This window comes from Heterocephalus glaber, unplaced genomic scaffold (assembly GCF_053883595.1).
Source record: "Heterocephalus glaber isolate CG9 unplaced genomic scaffold, H.glaber_assembly_v1.0 deba00001532, whole genome shotgun sequence".
NCBI lineage: Eukaryota > Metazoa > Chordata > Mammalia > Rodentia > Bathyergidae > Heterocephalus > Heterocephalus glaber.
Genome location: NW_028258330.1, coordinates 1,330,791 through 1,344,694, shown reverse-complemented (window position 1 = coordinate 1,344,694; position 13,904 = coordinate 1,330,791). Strand labels below are relative to the sequence as shown.

At 52.6% G+C, this 13,904-nt stretch overlaps 2 protein-coding genes across 2 annotated transcripts; one reads left to right on the top strand and one right to left on the bottom strand.

The window, feature by feature from the left end:
• Positions 1-1,228: 1,228 nt before the first annotated feature.
• Cstl1 (cystatin like 1) lies at positions 1,229-4,759 on the top strand. The gene is made up of 3 exons (XM_004841159.3): positions 1,229-1,505; positions 3,825-3,941; positions 4,386-4,759. The coding sequence occupies exons 1-3, from the start codon at positions 1,281-1,283 to the stop codon at positions 4,467-4,469; spliced, it is 426 nt and encodes a 141-aa protein (XP_004841216.1). The 5' UTR covers positions 1,229-1,280; the 3' UTR covers positions 4,470-4,759.
• A 3,362-nt stretch (positions 4,760-8,121) lies between these two features.
• On the bottom strand, positions 8,122-11,215 carry Cst11 (cystatin 11). The gene is made up of 3 exons (XM_004841160.2): positions 10,850-11,215; positions 10,004-10,108; positions 8,122-9,350 (listed from the first exon to the last, which is right to left on the bottom strand). Exons 1-3 carry the CDS (start codon positions 11,072-11,074, stop codon positions 9,216-9,218), a joined length of 465 nt encoding a protein of 154 aa, XP_004841217.1. The 5' UTR covers positions 11,075-11,215; the 3' UTR covers positions 8,122-9,215.
• Positions 11,216-13,904: the final 2,689 nt, after the last annotated feature.

Here is a 13,904-nt window from a genome sequence, read left to right as displayed (position 1 = left end):
CACAATCCCCAGCATGACACAAATGCCATATAAATAGTTGTCCTTCCATGTTGCTTAGGGAATGACAAGGAAAGGGTCTCTATGTGTTCACCAAGCACACAACTTTTTTTGTTATTGAAATATTTTCTGTCGGCAGGTGGTTGGCTTGTAGATCCAAGGGTCACAGGTGACAGCATGCCATGTGCCCTGAGAATGGGCACAGTGACAATGGACAGATGAGGGGTTGATTCTCAGGAAGCAGTGTGAAGCCCTAGGGCACTTCCTCTGGATCTCCCCCACCAGAAGCTCCCCTTCCTCTAAAATGACTGATGCAATGTAAATTTACACACGCCCTGATGTGATGTTGGTGTAAATGTGTGGAAGTATCAGAGAATGTTTAAATTAAAAAACTTATTCCAGTAAAGATGCATTGCTATGAATCTCTCCCCCTCAAGTTAAGCACATTCATCCCATGGTCCCTGCCACTTTCTGAAGCAGCTCTGGTGTCCTTTCTCAGGAGCACTGTGGTGGAATGGGGATGTCACCTTTGTGTGACACTAACAAGTCTCCAGTTTCATTGGTGTCCACGCTGCTCTCTTTGTGGAGCAGGACACCACCTTGGCAAGTTTTGCACACAGGGTGCTCTTGTGGGCACCCATCTCCACGGTCTGCAGGGTGAATTTCTGCCTAAGCTTCAGCCTCCTCCTCTGTCACAGGTGGCTAGGATTATCTCACAAAGCTCACTAGGTCACAACAGGGAAGCGGGCTGCCTGCGGTGCAGTGGGATCCAGCAGGCAGATCCCTGTGGCAGGCAGAGGGGAAGGTGAGTGCAGACAACCTGTCATAGAGGAGGCCAAGGGATAGCTGAGGGCTTAGTGAAGCAGTCCCAACACAGCTGTGTCCCGCACTGCTGAGTCCTTCCAGCTCAGCTAACATATACCTTCTCCGGGAGCCTTCACCCCTTCCCATGAACGGCACCCCTCTGTCTCTCACAGCTGCTCTCACAGCATGGTCTGACTGTTCTCCAGCTTTCTTCCCTGCTGGGCGGCAGGCAAGGGAGGGCTCCTGTACCCAGGCAGGTGTCAGAGATGCCCCTTGCCGGGGCATGGAAGAACAGCATGGTGTTTAAGTGGGTGGCAGCTGCCCAGGTGGGCTCATGGCTATGGCCATGCAAGAAGGTTCCCTGGGGGTCTGCACTGGACCATGGAAGGACTGGCTTGGGCCTGGGTCTCTGATTGAACGCAGGTGCCACCTCCCAAGACAGCTTGAGTCATTGGCAAGGAGTCTTTGAGGCTGCAGAGATGGAGGTCAGAGATGGGAGGAGCCTCTGGCTGCTGCTGCTGGCCCTGGCCCTGGTCCTGGCAGCCACACAGAACTACTTCCAGGGGTGGCCAGGCTTCGAGGAGAAGCCCATGAGCAAGGAAAACATGAACTCGACTCTGGACTTCTTCATCCAGTCCTACAACAACGCCAGCAACGACACCTACTTATTCCGGGTCCAGAAGCTCATCCGCACTCAGGTGCAGGTCAGTGCCTCAGTTCTCCCAGGCTGGCATGGCCCACACTCTTGCTGTCTTAGACTTAGGGGGCTCCTTACAGAGCAGGCTGATGGTGACTTCATGCAGGGTGGAGTGGGGTGGGGCAGAGTGCAGCTTCACATGGAAGGGGCTCATGTAAGTCCCCACTGCAGCCCCCTGGGGACAGCTGCCTACCATCCTGACTCCAGGTCTTACCTGGGTTCTGACACCTTCACATGGTTTGCTTTCTCTGAAGGTCCATGGGTTTCCCCTTCCCAGCAAAGTTTTCCCATTGTTCAGGGTTGTAAACTCCCACACTGGGTCTCTGTGTTCTGCAGACACCTGGAAATTGCAGAGAGTCTTTGGCAGGGAGGTTTGGGAGTGAGGGACAGACTTCAGCCAGATTACCTCTTTTGTTTCACACATCATTTCTCTGAAATGCATCAGTTGAGGATAATAGAGGAAGGGAAAGCTATCTGGAAATTGCTCTTGCTGGCCCAGCCTCCTTCCCTCAACGTCAGATAGTGAAGGATATGAGTTAGGACAGAGCAGGGACACATCTGGTTTAGCCAGCTTTGGGAAAATCACTGACAAGGGGCAAAGAACAAAGAGAGAAGAGCAGGCGTTGGAAGAGGAGACATCAGGAAGAGGGGAGGGCGTGGGCCTGTGGGCAGGGCTGGTGACAATGTCCTGTCCAGGCCCAGGAGACTGTTGCTCCCCACCCCCCAGTCTCCTTTCTGTACTTTGACCATCAGGGGGCAGTGTCCTCCTTGGTGCGCTCTTCCGGTTGGGCTCCCAGGGCTGTGATGAGACTCCACAGAGGCTGCTTGTGAAATCACCCATCCTCATGAACAGCTAAATGGGAAAGCTGTTTCTCAGCAAACTCCCAATGCCACTCCAATGATAGGCAGCCAGAGGGGGCCTGTCCCGGGGCAGCACCCCACACCCAGACCCACTGTTAGTATCCCTTGCAGACACTCACAGTGGGTGCTGCAGGCCCAGGGTGGGGAGGCTGCCCAGGTCCCCTGGGCTCAGATGCCCAGCTTCTCCTGGTGGGGACCTTGAGAGCAAGTGTCATCTGCACTCTGCAGGCCGAAGTTTTCTCACCTGCCAAGTGCAACAGGATAAGAAGAAAGAGCTTAGCACATCAGTGTTGGCTGGCAGAACCCGTGACAACTATTTGCTTTTGCATTTGCTTTGTTAGGGCCATTCCTACTCTCCCTAAAAATCAGGTCTAGTAAGGAACAGGACAGCATCTCCCACCCTGGCATGTCAATTGGACATGTGGCCAAAGTCTTAGCTCTCTCCTCTACACAGCAAGCAGGCAGTGGGCATGACAAGGCTGGGCTCAGCTCAAGACGCAGGGTGTGTGTTGGGGTTGGGGTTGCCCTGGGAAGACAGCAGTGTTAGGGCTTCCACTGGGACTGGACCTGGGTCCTGGCACTGCCAAGTCCCCTGGGGCTGGCCCTGAATTTCCAGTGTTTCTCCTCCAGGAGCAGGGTGGGCACAGTGCTATCACCCATCCCAGAGAGGACCGAGGTCAGCCATTGACCGCTGACATTTGGCAGGTGCCAGGGGCTCCAGCGGCTGTCCTGGTGCGGAGCTCCAGATCCACACACTCACCTGGATGGCCCAGCTCTGTCCCCCAGGACAGTAAATACCACACTGCCTGTAGAGGCTCACTCTGGTCAGTGGCTGCCCTTCCTGACCTTCCTCCCCTGGACAAGGAGCAGGAAGGAGACACAGCCCAGCACAGGCAAGGTCTAGAGCTGCCAGTGTTTGCCATGCCCCCTTCCTTCCCTGCACAGCTAGGAGGACATGGGTCTGTCTTCTCCCTGCAGCACTCCTAAGCTATATCTACTCCAGAGTAACATTCTAGACACTGCTAAAAGGCTGAAAGCTTATACATTTTTATGCATGAAGTGAAATGCACATGCCCCTCAGCCCACACAACAGTGCCTCCAACAGGCCCAATGATCATTTGGACTGAATGGTGAAACTGAGACTGGCAGGTAACTTGCTCAGGGTTAGTCAGTAAGTGGCATGAGTGTCCATTGGTGTGATCCCCTCAGATTGGCAGGAGGAGAGCAGGAGGATAGATTGTGAGGACCTTGTGTCCCCAGGGTGGATGGACATGGGTGAGAAGCCACCTGTGGATGCCCAGGCAAAGCCAGCCCAGAGAGCATGGCCTTGGCTGCCAGAGTCCATCCCACCACCCGCACTGGCAGAGAGGGAAGTAGCTGAGGGCAGTGAAGGGGGTTCCGTCCCAGTCTAGGCTCCTCTCAGGAGGCTGGAAACTATAGCATAGCACTTTGCTCCTTCTGGCAGTTGACAACAGGTGTGGAGTACCTGGTCACTGTGAGGATAGGCAGGACCACGTGCACGAGGACAGACCCGGCCCGAAGCAGTGCCTCCTGCCCCCTGCAGGACAAGAAGCTGAAGAAGGTGCTGCTGTGGTCACCTGAGGGGCGCTGGGCGAGTGGGCATTGGAACCAAACTCCTGGATGACTGCTCTTCCTGCCACTGCAGGGCCAGGCTGCAAGCCTCACCCCTGCCTGGTCATCCGGCTCCCTGATTCTTCCCTGGGCATAGCTGCCCTCCCTTCTCCAGGGCCTTGCCTGGCCTTGTGCTCCACTCCTAGGGCTGATGATCTATCTGTTGTCCTCTTCCTCCCACCTCCCAAGTTCCTCCCTCCCTCTCTGCCTTTCTTGACCCTTGGTGCTCCACCTCAGTGGGTGCAGGGTGGGGAGGGACAGGGTCGCTTCACTGGATGCCATCCTTGAGCCCTGCCTCCTGTCCCCACAAGTGGCATGGGTGGCCTTGCCTTGGAAAGGTGTCCCACCTCACCCCACCCCCAAACTCAGGGCCTACTTTCCTTCCGTTCCTCAGAGCCTGGTCTGTGAGTCACTGATCTACACTGTACCCTGGCTAAACTATTTCCAGCTCTGGAACAACTCCTGCCTGGAGGGCTGAGCGCTCAGGAAACCTGTGGGACCTCAAATGGCTGCACTGGGCACCAGCCGTGATAAAGTTCTGCAAGACCATGTCCCTTGCTTGGGTCTCAATGCACATGCACATGCACTTACACACACATGCGCCCACATGCATGTGCACTCACATGCATGCACAGTGCTCTTCACCCTTATAACCCAGACATGCCGCAGCACCCACACCAGGGATACCCTTAGTGCACACATGCACACCCCCACATCCCCATACCCTCATACTCCCATTCCTGTGCTCACTCTCATTATGCACACACATTCCCACCTCACACATATGGCACATTCAGCCATGAGGGTGCGACCCCTTGGGGGCCCTGGCTGTCTGTCACTGGACTCTCTAGGCTTTTCTGGGTGCAGGCACATCCTGATGCCTACCCACTTGGGGCAGCCCTGTATGCCATCCACACACACAATGCTGTGACCCACACAGGTCATGGCAAATGTGTCTGGGCTCCCCAAACCAAACCTAGGCAAGAGATTCTCTAGAGGTCACACAGGCTCCGGGGCACAGTTGACTTCAGGGCTGAGAGTGGCTCAGCCAGGAACAGGAAGTGGGGTGTAGGGAAGTTCTCTCCCAGCACAGGTGGGGAGAGTGCCTGGTCCCCCTATCAATGTTTGGCAACACTGATGCTGTACTGTCTGGAGGGGACGCAGGCCAGAGACTCCAGGCCCAGGTCTTCGATGTGGGTTGGAGGTGTGAACACCTCTGCCCAGCACGTGCCAGACTCCATACTTCAGAGCTAGAGCATGGTTCAGCAAGGGGCCCATGTTTTGTAAGGGTTGGACCCCCAAGGCCCTCTGCTGGGGGTGGGGGTCTCCATCAGCATGATGGTCCCCACTCCAGCTTGCCTGGGCAATCTTATTCCACAGTGGGTCACTGACCCACTGCATTCTTGTGGTTCTGGGGGATCTTCCTCCAGTGACTTCAGAGATGAGGGGTAAAGGTGCAGCCAGGCCACCCCAGGACTTGGGTGTGATTGGGGGCTAGCTTGTGCACCATAGACCCTTCCTGTCCTCCCCAGTCCCAGGTCACCTCCCTCTACCCAAGTCCTAGGCACCTCCAGAGTGTACAACCCACAAGACCTTAAGTTTTCCAAAGAGCTTGGGGTGGGGTGCAGGGGAGGTGTAGGGCTGGTGACATTGCTGTGCAAGGCTGGGCCTCTCGCCCAGCATACTTCCTGCCCCTGAGCCTTCATCATCACCACAGTAGCCTTCTGGAAAGATAGTTTTCACCTCTGCAGTGCAGGGGAGGAGCCACCGAGGCAGCCAGGCCCAGATTCCAATGCCCAGCTGAGTGTGGAATGGGATGGGGTCCTGGGGGAGATGCTTTGTGTCTGGCTTCCTGCCCTCAGTCTACGTGTACTGTTTGTGTATGCCTGTCTAATGGTGAGTTCGTTGCCTGTCAGCCTAGTATTCTTTTGCTAGATTCAGGTGGAAATTGTGAATTGGCAAGGCACAGCTCTGGCAGCAGTCCTGATGTCACCAGATGACACTGGATAATGCTGGATGCCAATAGTTGACACAGCTAGCTGCTAGACATCATAGGTCAACTCTACTGGGTTCTGGTCACTGAAACTGATCTTCACTGGGTGCTGGTCTCTGGAACTCTTTGGTGTTAACAGCTCTTAAGTATTTATTCATCTTCCTTTGGAAATGACCACTCTGTTCACACTACTTGGGATAAAAATTCCAAGTAGATTTATAGGACTTTTGGAGCCTACACTAGCAAAGAAATAAATCATGAGCAGGTTTTCAAGGCCATCAAAGCAAGTTTTTATCCTAACAGGGCTTGTGCTGCAGCTCAGGGTCAGTACATAAAGGGAGCCCTCCTAGACTAACCTGAGAAGTGGCTGGGGAGGGAGTGCTGCATACAGCAGCTGCAGGCTTGGGTTAGTGAAAGGCAGGACTGAAAGCTTGCTATGAATGGTGGCCATGAAAATAAAGGGCCCAAATCCCTCCCTCCCTCCTTTTAGCCACTCTAAGCCGTCCCTCCCTTCTTCAAAAAGGAAGCAGCAGAGTCTGAATTGGTGTCGTGCTGGGGACACCGTGCTACCTGCCTGTCTGCACTCCTTTTGGAGCAGAGAACCAAGGCAGAACAGGGAGGGCACTAAAGAAAATGGTCCCAGTCCACTGGGGTGAGAGGGGGAGCAAAGGAGGGCGAGGGAAAGGGGCACTACAAGCACCAGCTAAGCCACCTCCCCTCCAGCCCGCATAGGAAAAATGAGAGTCAAGTACTTCTTGTCTGTCTCAGACACACACGTGTGCTGTGAACACATCATGAGAGAACTGGTCCATGATAGGATGGGCATTTTCACACTTTTTATTTTTTCCTTAATTTGCTTTTCTAATATTAAGTACTTACTAAAATAAACCTTGTTCAACCTTTAAGTTCTTTTTTATTTTACATCTTTTATTTATGTGGTCAGGCTAATTGTTCTATTTCTATTTTTATTTAATGTCATTTCACATATTTTATAATGTTTCACTAAACTTTATGACATTGCTCTGAAAAGTGAACTTTCCTCACCCCACCTGCCTGCCTTGCTTTTATTATTGGCATATAACAAGGCTGGTATCAGCTGGTGGCTATGATGGGTAAGACTCACAGACCTGGGGACCAGCACAATGGGGCTCCTGGGATGGAGTGGCTATGAATATCTGTGACGAAGTCCCTCTCTCTCTCTCTCTCTCTCTCTCTCTCTCTCTCTCTCTCTCACACACACACACACACACACACACACACACACACACACACAGTACTGTGATGATTAATCTTGACTCTCAACTCGATCGGCTGGGGAGACATCTAGGAGATTGGTAAAACACACTTTCGCGTGTGTCTGTGTGGGTCACAAGATGTGACTTTGAAGACTGTGCCCAGCCCCTAACCCCTTCCTCTCTGCCTCTTCTTCCTCTCTGTGCCTCCTGGCTGCCACAAATCAAGTAGCTTCCTCCCTCACATAGTTCTGCCATGATGTTTCTGTCTCAGAGCCAGCTGACCATGGAGCGTGACCAAAGCCGTGAGCCAAATAAACATTTCCTCCTCTAGGTTGTGGATGTTGGGTGTTCAGCAATGGGGAACTGACCAACACATATCCCAAGGCTGACTTCTTGGCTGTGATATTTTTCTATAATTCTATAATGTACAAGACTGTTTAGCTATTTAGCCTATAAGTAGACAGCTAGCATGAGACGGGGCCTAAGATGATCAGCCTTACAAAGAAACCAGCATGTACACCAGGTTAAGCACTAACTCACACCATAAAGACAGCTAAGCTCAGAAATGTAAAAGCAAGCCAGGGATTTAGCTCAGTGGTTCCAGCGCCTGCCTTGCAAGCACAAGGTCCCCAGTTCGATCCCCGGTACCAAAAAAAAAAAAAAGAAGAAGAAGTGAAAGCAAATGGGAAAATGGTAAGTGTTAAGATAAGGTCAGGCAATGAGGACTCTGGCCCCAGGAAAGAAATTCTTTAAGTGGGATGGAATGCCCCAAATAAACTACCTCTCTCTACATCCTGGTCAGGTTTCTAAGAAGGCTGAGTAACTGGCTTTTCTTCTGAACTCTGCATTAAAAACCCTGAGCCCCAGTTGGTTACTTTAAACCCAAGAGGCTACCTGTGACAAAGACCACTGAGCAGATCCCTGTGCTCTGCTTATCCTTGAAGAGCCTGGCCAAAGAGCCCACTCTGGAACCCCATTTTGAGACCTCTCCCAACTGCCAGGGGCTGTCTCCTTATGTGTCCAACAAACTTCCTCCTTAACCTCCTCCTTTGTCCGAGGTTTTATTCTTTGACCATACAAGAGAACAGCCAGGAGCTGGAGCTATCAGGGGAAACAGAGGAGGAGCACAGGGGACTTCTCTGCACTATCCTTACAAATTCCGGCAAAAATATGATTATTTCAACATCACAGAAAAAAAAATCCCAAACCTTACCTCAAAAGTCCAGGCTATTCATGGGCACAAATGATGTATCTCTTTTTCTCTACCCAAGGTTAATGCGTTGATTGCTGATTAATGTTAAGTGACTGCCACTGCCACACTGTTCTTGCCAGTTTTCCTGTTGCAGTTGGCATTTTTTAAATCCCTGTCCCAGGCGGGCGTGGTATTGGCAACTTTCACACATGATTGTATTTAATCTTTGTCATTAGTCCAAGAAGTAGGGACTGTGTTTCTTTGTTAAGATGAGAAAGGTAAGGGTCTTCCTTCCTTCCTTCCTTCCTTCCTTCCTTCCTTCCTTCCTCCCTTCCTTCCATCCTTCCTTCCTTTCTTTGCTCCTTCCCTTCCCCTTCCTTCCTTTTTTTCTCTCTCTCCCTCTCTTTCTCTCTCTTTCTCTCTATCTTGGTACCGGGGATAAAACTCTGGACCTTGCACTTGCGAGGTAGGCACAGCACCACTGAGCTAAATCCCCAGCCCTCTTTCTTTCTTTTTTTTTTGTGTGTGTTGTACTCCTTGTTTTCTACTTGGAGTGAAGAGTCGTGTCTCTCCTCACAAACTCCTGAGAGACTCCCCTATGTATTCTCTTGAGTCTGCTGGCTTGAGGACTTCCCTCTTCTTCTCTTCTCCATCTTACTTTGAACCCTAAAGACTCATTTGGATCCCAAAACTGTGCTGGCCCAGCAGACACTCACATTATAGTATTACAAGCTGAAGAATTGAGGAGAAAGCAAAAGAGAGGAACTACAGCATGATGATCATCAGGAGAGAGGTCAGCAGCATTTACTGTGCACTGGGGGTTCTGGGATCCTCCCTGGAAGCAGCCACAGGGAAGTTGCTGTCCTCGCAGTACTTCTTCAAGATCTTGTACTTTTCAGCCCAGGGGTTCACATACACGGAGAAGTAGCATTCTATTTGCTAGAACACAAGAACACACCACCCCCACCCCATTAAAAAGATCAGAGGAGCAGCATTGGATTTGCTAAAAAACAAACATTCAAGTTAAAAAGATCAAAGTGCAAGGTGAAATTTACACACCAGGGAAAAAGCGGAGATGTCAGACCTGGAAGTGATCCCTGCTCTCCACCCTCCAACCCAGATCTGGCTGGATATTCATTTGCTTTCAGTCACTTGATAGGACATTGCTGGGGTCATTCTAGAAAACATCTTCCTGTCTGTGGTCAGCCTGCTGAGCTGCCTTTGGGGCAGGAGCCTCCCTTGGGCCATTCCCCATTTGAGTCCTCTCTGCATTCTTTTTCCTGTCCCCACTCCAGCTCTGCCGGGGACTACCTGAGCACAGGAGTGGAAGGATGGCTTGTCCCTGGCTGCAGAAGCTAAATGTTCCCCACTGTTTCACCTATGTTCCTCCATGTCCTGATCCTCCTGACAGCTCAAGAGAGATGCCTTGGCTGTCCCCATCTTACGTCGCCTCTCCCAGAAGAGGTTCAATCCTTGGTCTCTTCAAGCAAGCTAGGGCAAACCCACAATGTGCTGTCCTGCCCAATCTCAGACGGCGGGTGAACCCCACTGAGCAGTGCATCTGTACACCCAAGTTGTGCTTGGCCCAGTACCTTGTACTGCACCCCCTCCTGAGGGGCACAGTTGCTGAACTTTGGCTTCAGGCACCTGGTTCTCCACATCTCCACCTGGATGCGATATTCCAGGTGGTCGGTCACCTGTGGGCAGAGGAGGGAGGGAAGTGTAGCACACCCTCTTCTCTCTTCCTTGTGGCTGTGGCCCACGGGGGCTCTCTCTACATTGCACCTAGTGCAGAGGTGGGTGCCCCTCTTCTAGTCTGACCTCATGCCTCTTTTTTTGCTATTCAACAGAATTCACCTACTCAGGAGGCTGAGGTAAGAGGACCTCAAGTTCAAAGCCAATATGGGTAACATAGGGAGATTCTGTCTCAAAAAAAAAAAAAAAAAATGCTGGATCTTGTGAGTTCAGGGCCAGGCAACTCAGCAAGACCCTTTCTTAACAACAACAACCACCACGTCAACCACTATCCAAGGAAAATTCACCAGAAACCATCTTGCTCAGGGATGAGGCTACCAAGGATAACATGAACCAGATAAGGGATCCAGGCCCTGAAAACTCTTTCTGTGAGGGACCAGACAGCGAACATTCTAAGCTCTGGGGGCCACACAGTCTCTCGCCATCCTCGCCTGTGCTGTGGAGGCGTGACTGGCTTCAGATGGTGTGGACACCCATGGCCTGCTAGCACTGTGGCATTCTGGAGGCTGCAGACACACCTGTCTCTGGGCAAATTACTGGCTTCCCCTGACCTCAGAGATCACTGAAAGGCCAGCTTCAACTGCCCTTCGAGTGTGCTTCTCCTAAGACTCTGCATTGTAGGCCAGGAGGCCTCCAGGGGCTCTCTGGTGCAAGGGCAGAGAGGACAGGAGCACGACACCCACCCGCCTCTGTACCCGGAGCACCCGAAATATCCGCAAGCTGTATGTGTCCTCACTCTCCTGGTTGTACTGGTCATTGAGGTAGTACAAGGTCTGGGGCACCAACTGGCTCACTGCTGTCTCCTCATTCATGCTGATGAAGGTTCTCCTCCTGAATTGGTCACTGAAGGCCACAAGCACCACCAGAATGGCCAGTGGGAGCTGCAGGGCCTGCCAGGGCCAAGCCATTGTCCCCTAACCCCCTTGCCTCCCAGGGCTGGGATTGCACCAGGCCACCTACCCAGGGGACTTAAGTGCAGTCAGCAATGATGCCCAGGCTGTCCCCTCCTCCTACTCTGCTCCCCACCCTGCCTCTCCCCAGCAGTGCCAGCTCACTCCTACCTCACACTTCCCCAGAAGCCAGAGTTCATTACGCAAGCATGCATATGCATTGTTGTGGCTAGTGTCTAGATGTCCTATCAAAGCCTCATGCAATCTTTTTTGAAGACAGCTAAATCTGGAATGTGTGATGCTAGGATCAAGGGCATGTTATTACTAAACCACTACATATGAGTGATTGGTTTGGCACTGCCCTAATTCTGGTAGTCTGAATAAGATAAGAGAGCAGAAAAACACTGTTAAGCTCTCTTGTTGCTTTGCTACTGTCTGCCATGAACTGCTACCGCTCTGCCAGCCTGCCTTGGAGCCAATAGATTATGGACTGAAACCTCTACGAACTGGAAGGCAAATAAACCTTTCCCTTGGATGTCGGGTATTTTGTCTCAGGAACTAAAGAAAAGTAACTAAGACATACATGCACACACATACTCAGGAACACACATGCACTCACACATGTGCATACCTGTGGACACATACTCATATATGTACATCACATTCACACACATCCACATTCCGGAACACATGGTGGTGGTGGGTGGAATAGGCTGGGCCTCTGTCCACAGAATACCCTGAGCATAGCGGTGGCAGGTCCAGGGTCAGGAGAGGAGGGGGTAGGGGATGTTGGGGTCCAGGATGTGGAGCTGACAATGGACACAAGGCCGTGTGCCCTCTCTACCCTCTCCTGGCTGCTGGGTCACCAGACTGGAAATCTTGACATAAGCATTTAACACTGGGCAGTTGGAGCAGGAGGGGCTCAGAAGGACCCCTTGCCAGGGGTGCCTCTGGGTTTAATTGTGAGTTTGCCCCCATGTACCCTTCTATGTGCAGATCTGGTGATTTTCAATTCCTGCTTCAGTGGGTGGCCTGGCTCCTCCCTTCCAGGTGCCCAGCCCAGGACAGAAGCCTCCAGTACTTCCTGTGGCTCTTGCCAGACCCTGTGGGTTCTCTTTCTGCCACCTACTTGCCTCCCTACTGGGTCACTGAGCAGTGGGTGATGCCACATCCTGCCTGGCTCTGGGTCCTGATCCCATTTCTTCCCTTTGATCTTTCTGCTGCACCTCCTCCCAGATGCCCTGGCCTGGCCTCCCCTCTGCAGTAACAGTGCTCAGCCTTGGAGGGCCAGGGGCAGCCCTGGACCTTAGCCAGCATAGGGGATTGCCCTGAGGGGACAGGGACACTTAGGAACCCTTCGGTGAACTCTGCTGTGCCTTCCATCCCAAGCCAGCTTTCAAGTGACTCTGAGACAACACATGCTCTCCATCTCCTCCAGGACTCCCTGGTCTCTCGGAATGGGTGGAACCTGGAGCATGTGTTGAAGCTGCTGTGCTTCCAGCTTCCTGTCCCCATTTCAGACACGGGGATACAGTTTAGCAGAGGAGGAGTCTGTGCATAAGCACAGCAGATCCAGCCTATGGTCACCATCAGTGGCCCCGTTGCCTTGGTTGGTAGCAAGAAGGAACAGTACTGCAGGGACTGAATGGCAGGGTGAAGCCTGGGACCTAGACTTCCACACAGGCCTTGGGGGAAACTCTTGCTCCCCAACCCATCACCCTGTGCACCTCCTTCCCAGCCCATATAGCAGCACATGGCCTGAGCCTCCTTGTCTACGAGCCGTGCTGTCTGGCTTTTCTGGTGTGGAACCAGGAGAGGAGCAGGCATGCCCCGGGGCCTCCTGGTGGGGCAGAGCCATCAGGCTGGGTTCTGTGGACCTGGGCTCCACACCAGCTCTGCCTCCTCAGCTCTAGTGAGTGACCATGGCAGGGGGGCTCAGCATGGCTGTAGCTCAGGACCTCACCATTGTCAGGGTGGACAGCTGAGGTCAGAAGCAGCTGTGAGACAGGAGGGGGCATCTTGGGTGGGGGCGACACTGCCCACACAGCAACAATGTGGTTTTGGTGGAGACTTGAGATCCCCTTGTTGTGTCCCTGCCACCCAAGGCTGACCTCACCTCACTTCTTGGCTGCTGGGCCAGGAGAACAGGAAGTACAAGCTACTTCCCTGAGTCTTCACTCTGCTCCTGACTGGTTCAGTTCCTGTTCTAGTGGCTTCTCTGCCTACTGTGGAAAATTTTGTATTTTTCTCTGGCCAGCATGGAAACCAGTCTTGATAAACAATTCCATTTTAACATTCAGTAAGATTTACATAAGATACTGCAGATGGCTTCAGGGGCGAGAGACCCCTGAATGCAGCTGTTAGGGCATCCTGCTCAGTTTTTTGTTCAGGATATTGGAAACCTGGATAAGGCCCCAACTCGGATACAGTGACGCATCAGGTAGGAGGGATGGGGCCAGTGACATTCATGGGGAGGAGGTGGCAGCAATAATGATTCTCACAGATGCCCCCATGATGCTGGCCTCACACCCCAAATTCAGTGAACCCATCTGGCCTGCAGGCTCCGGCCAAGGTAACAGGCAGCTTGGCCACTGCTTCCCCTCCTGAGATGCTCAAGGGCATTCCCAGGCATTGCTGGACTCTGTGGGTGTGCAGGTGGAGGGTATTCAGCTTGCACATGCTTAGGGCCAGGGCTTTTGTCAACGGGGTTGGAGACAGGGAGTGGTGAAGAAGGCAGTCAGCATCACAGGTCCCAGTGGGCAGGGCCAGTGGATCTGGAGCAGCAAGGTGTCTTTAGCCACAGCCGGCACCCCTGCTCCACCCCTGGTGCCTGGTCCCCAGTGCTGAT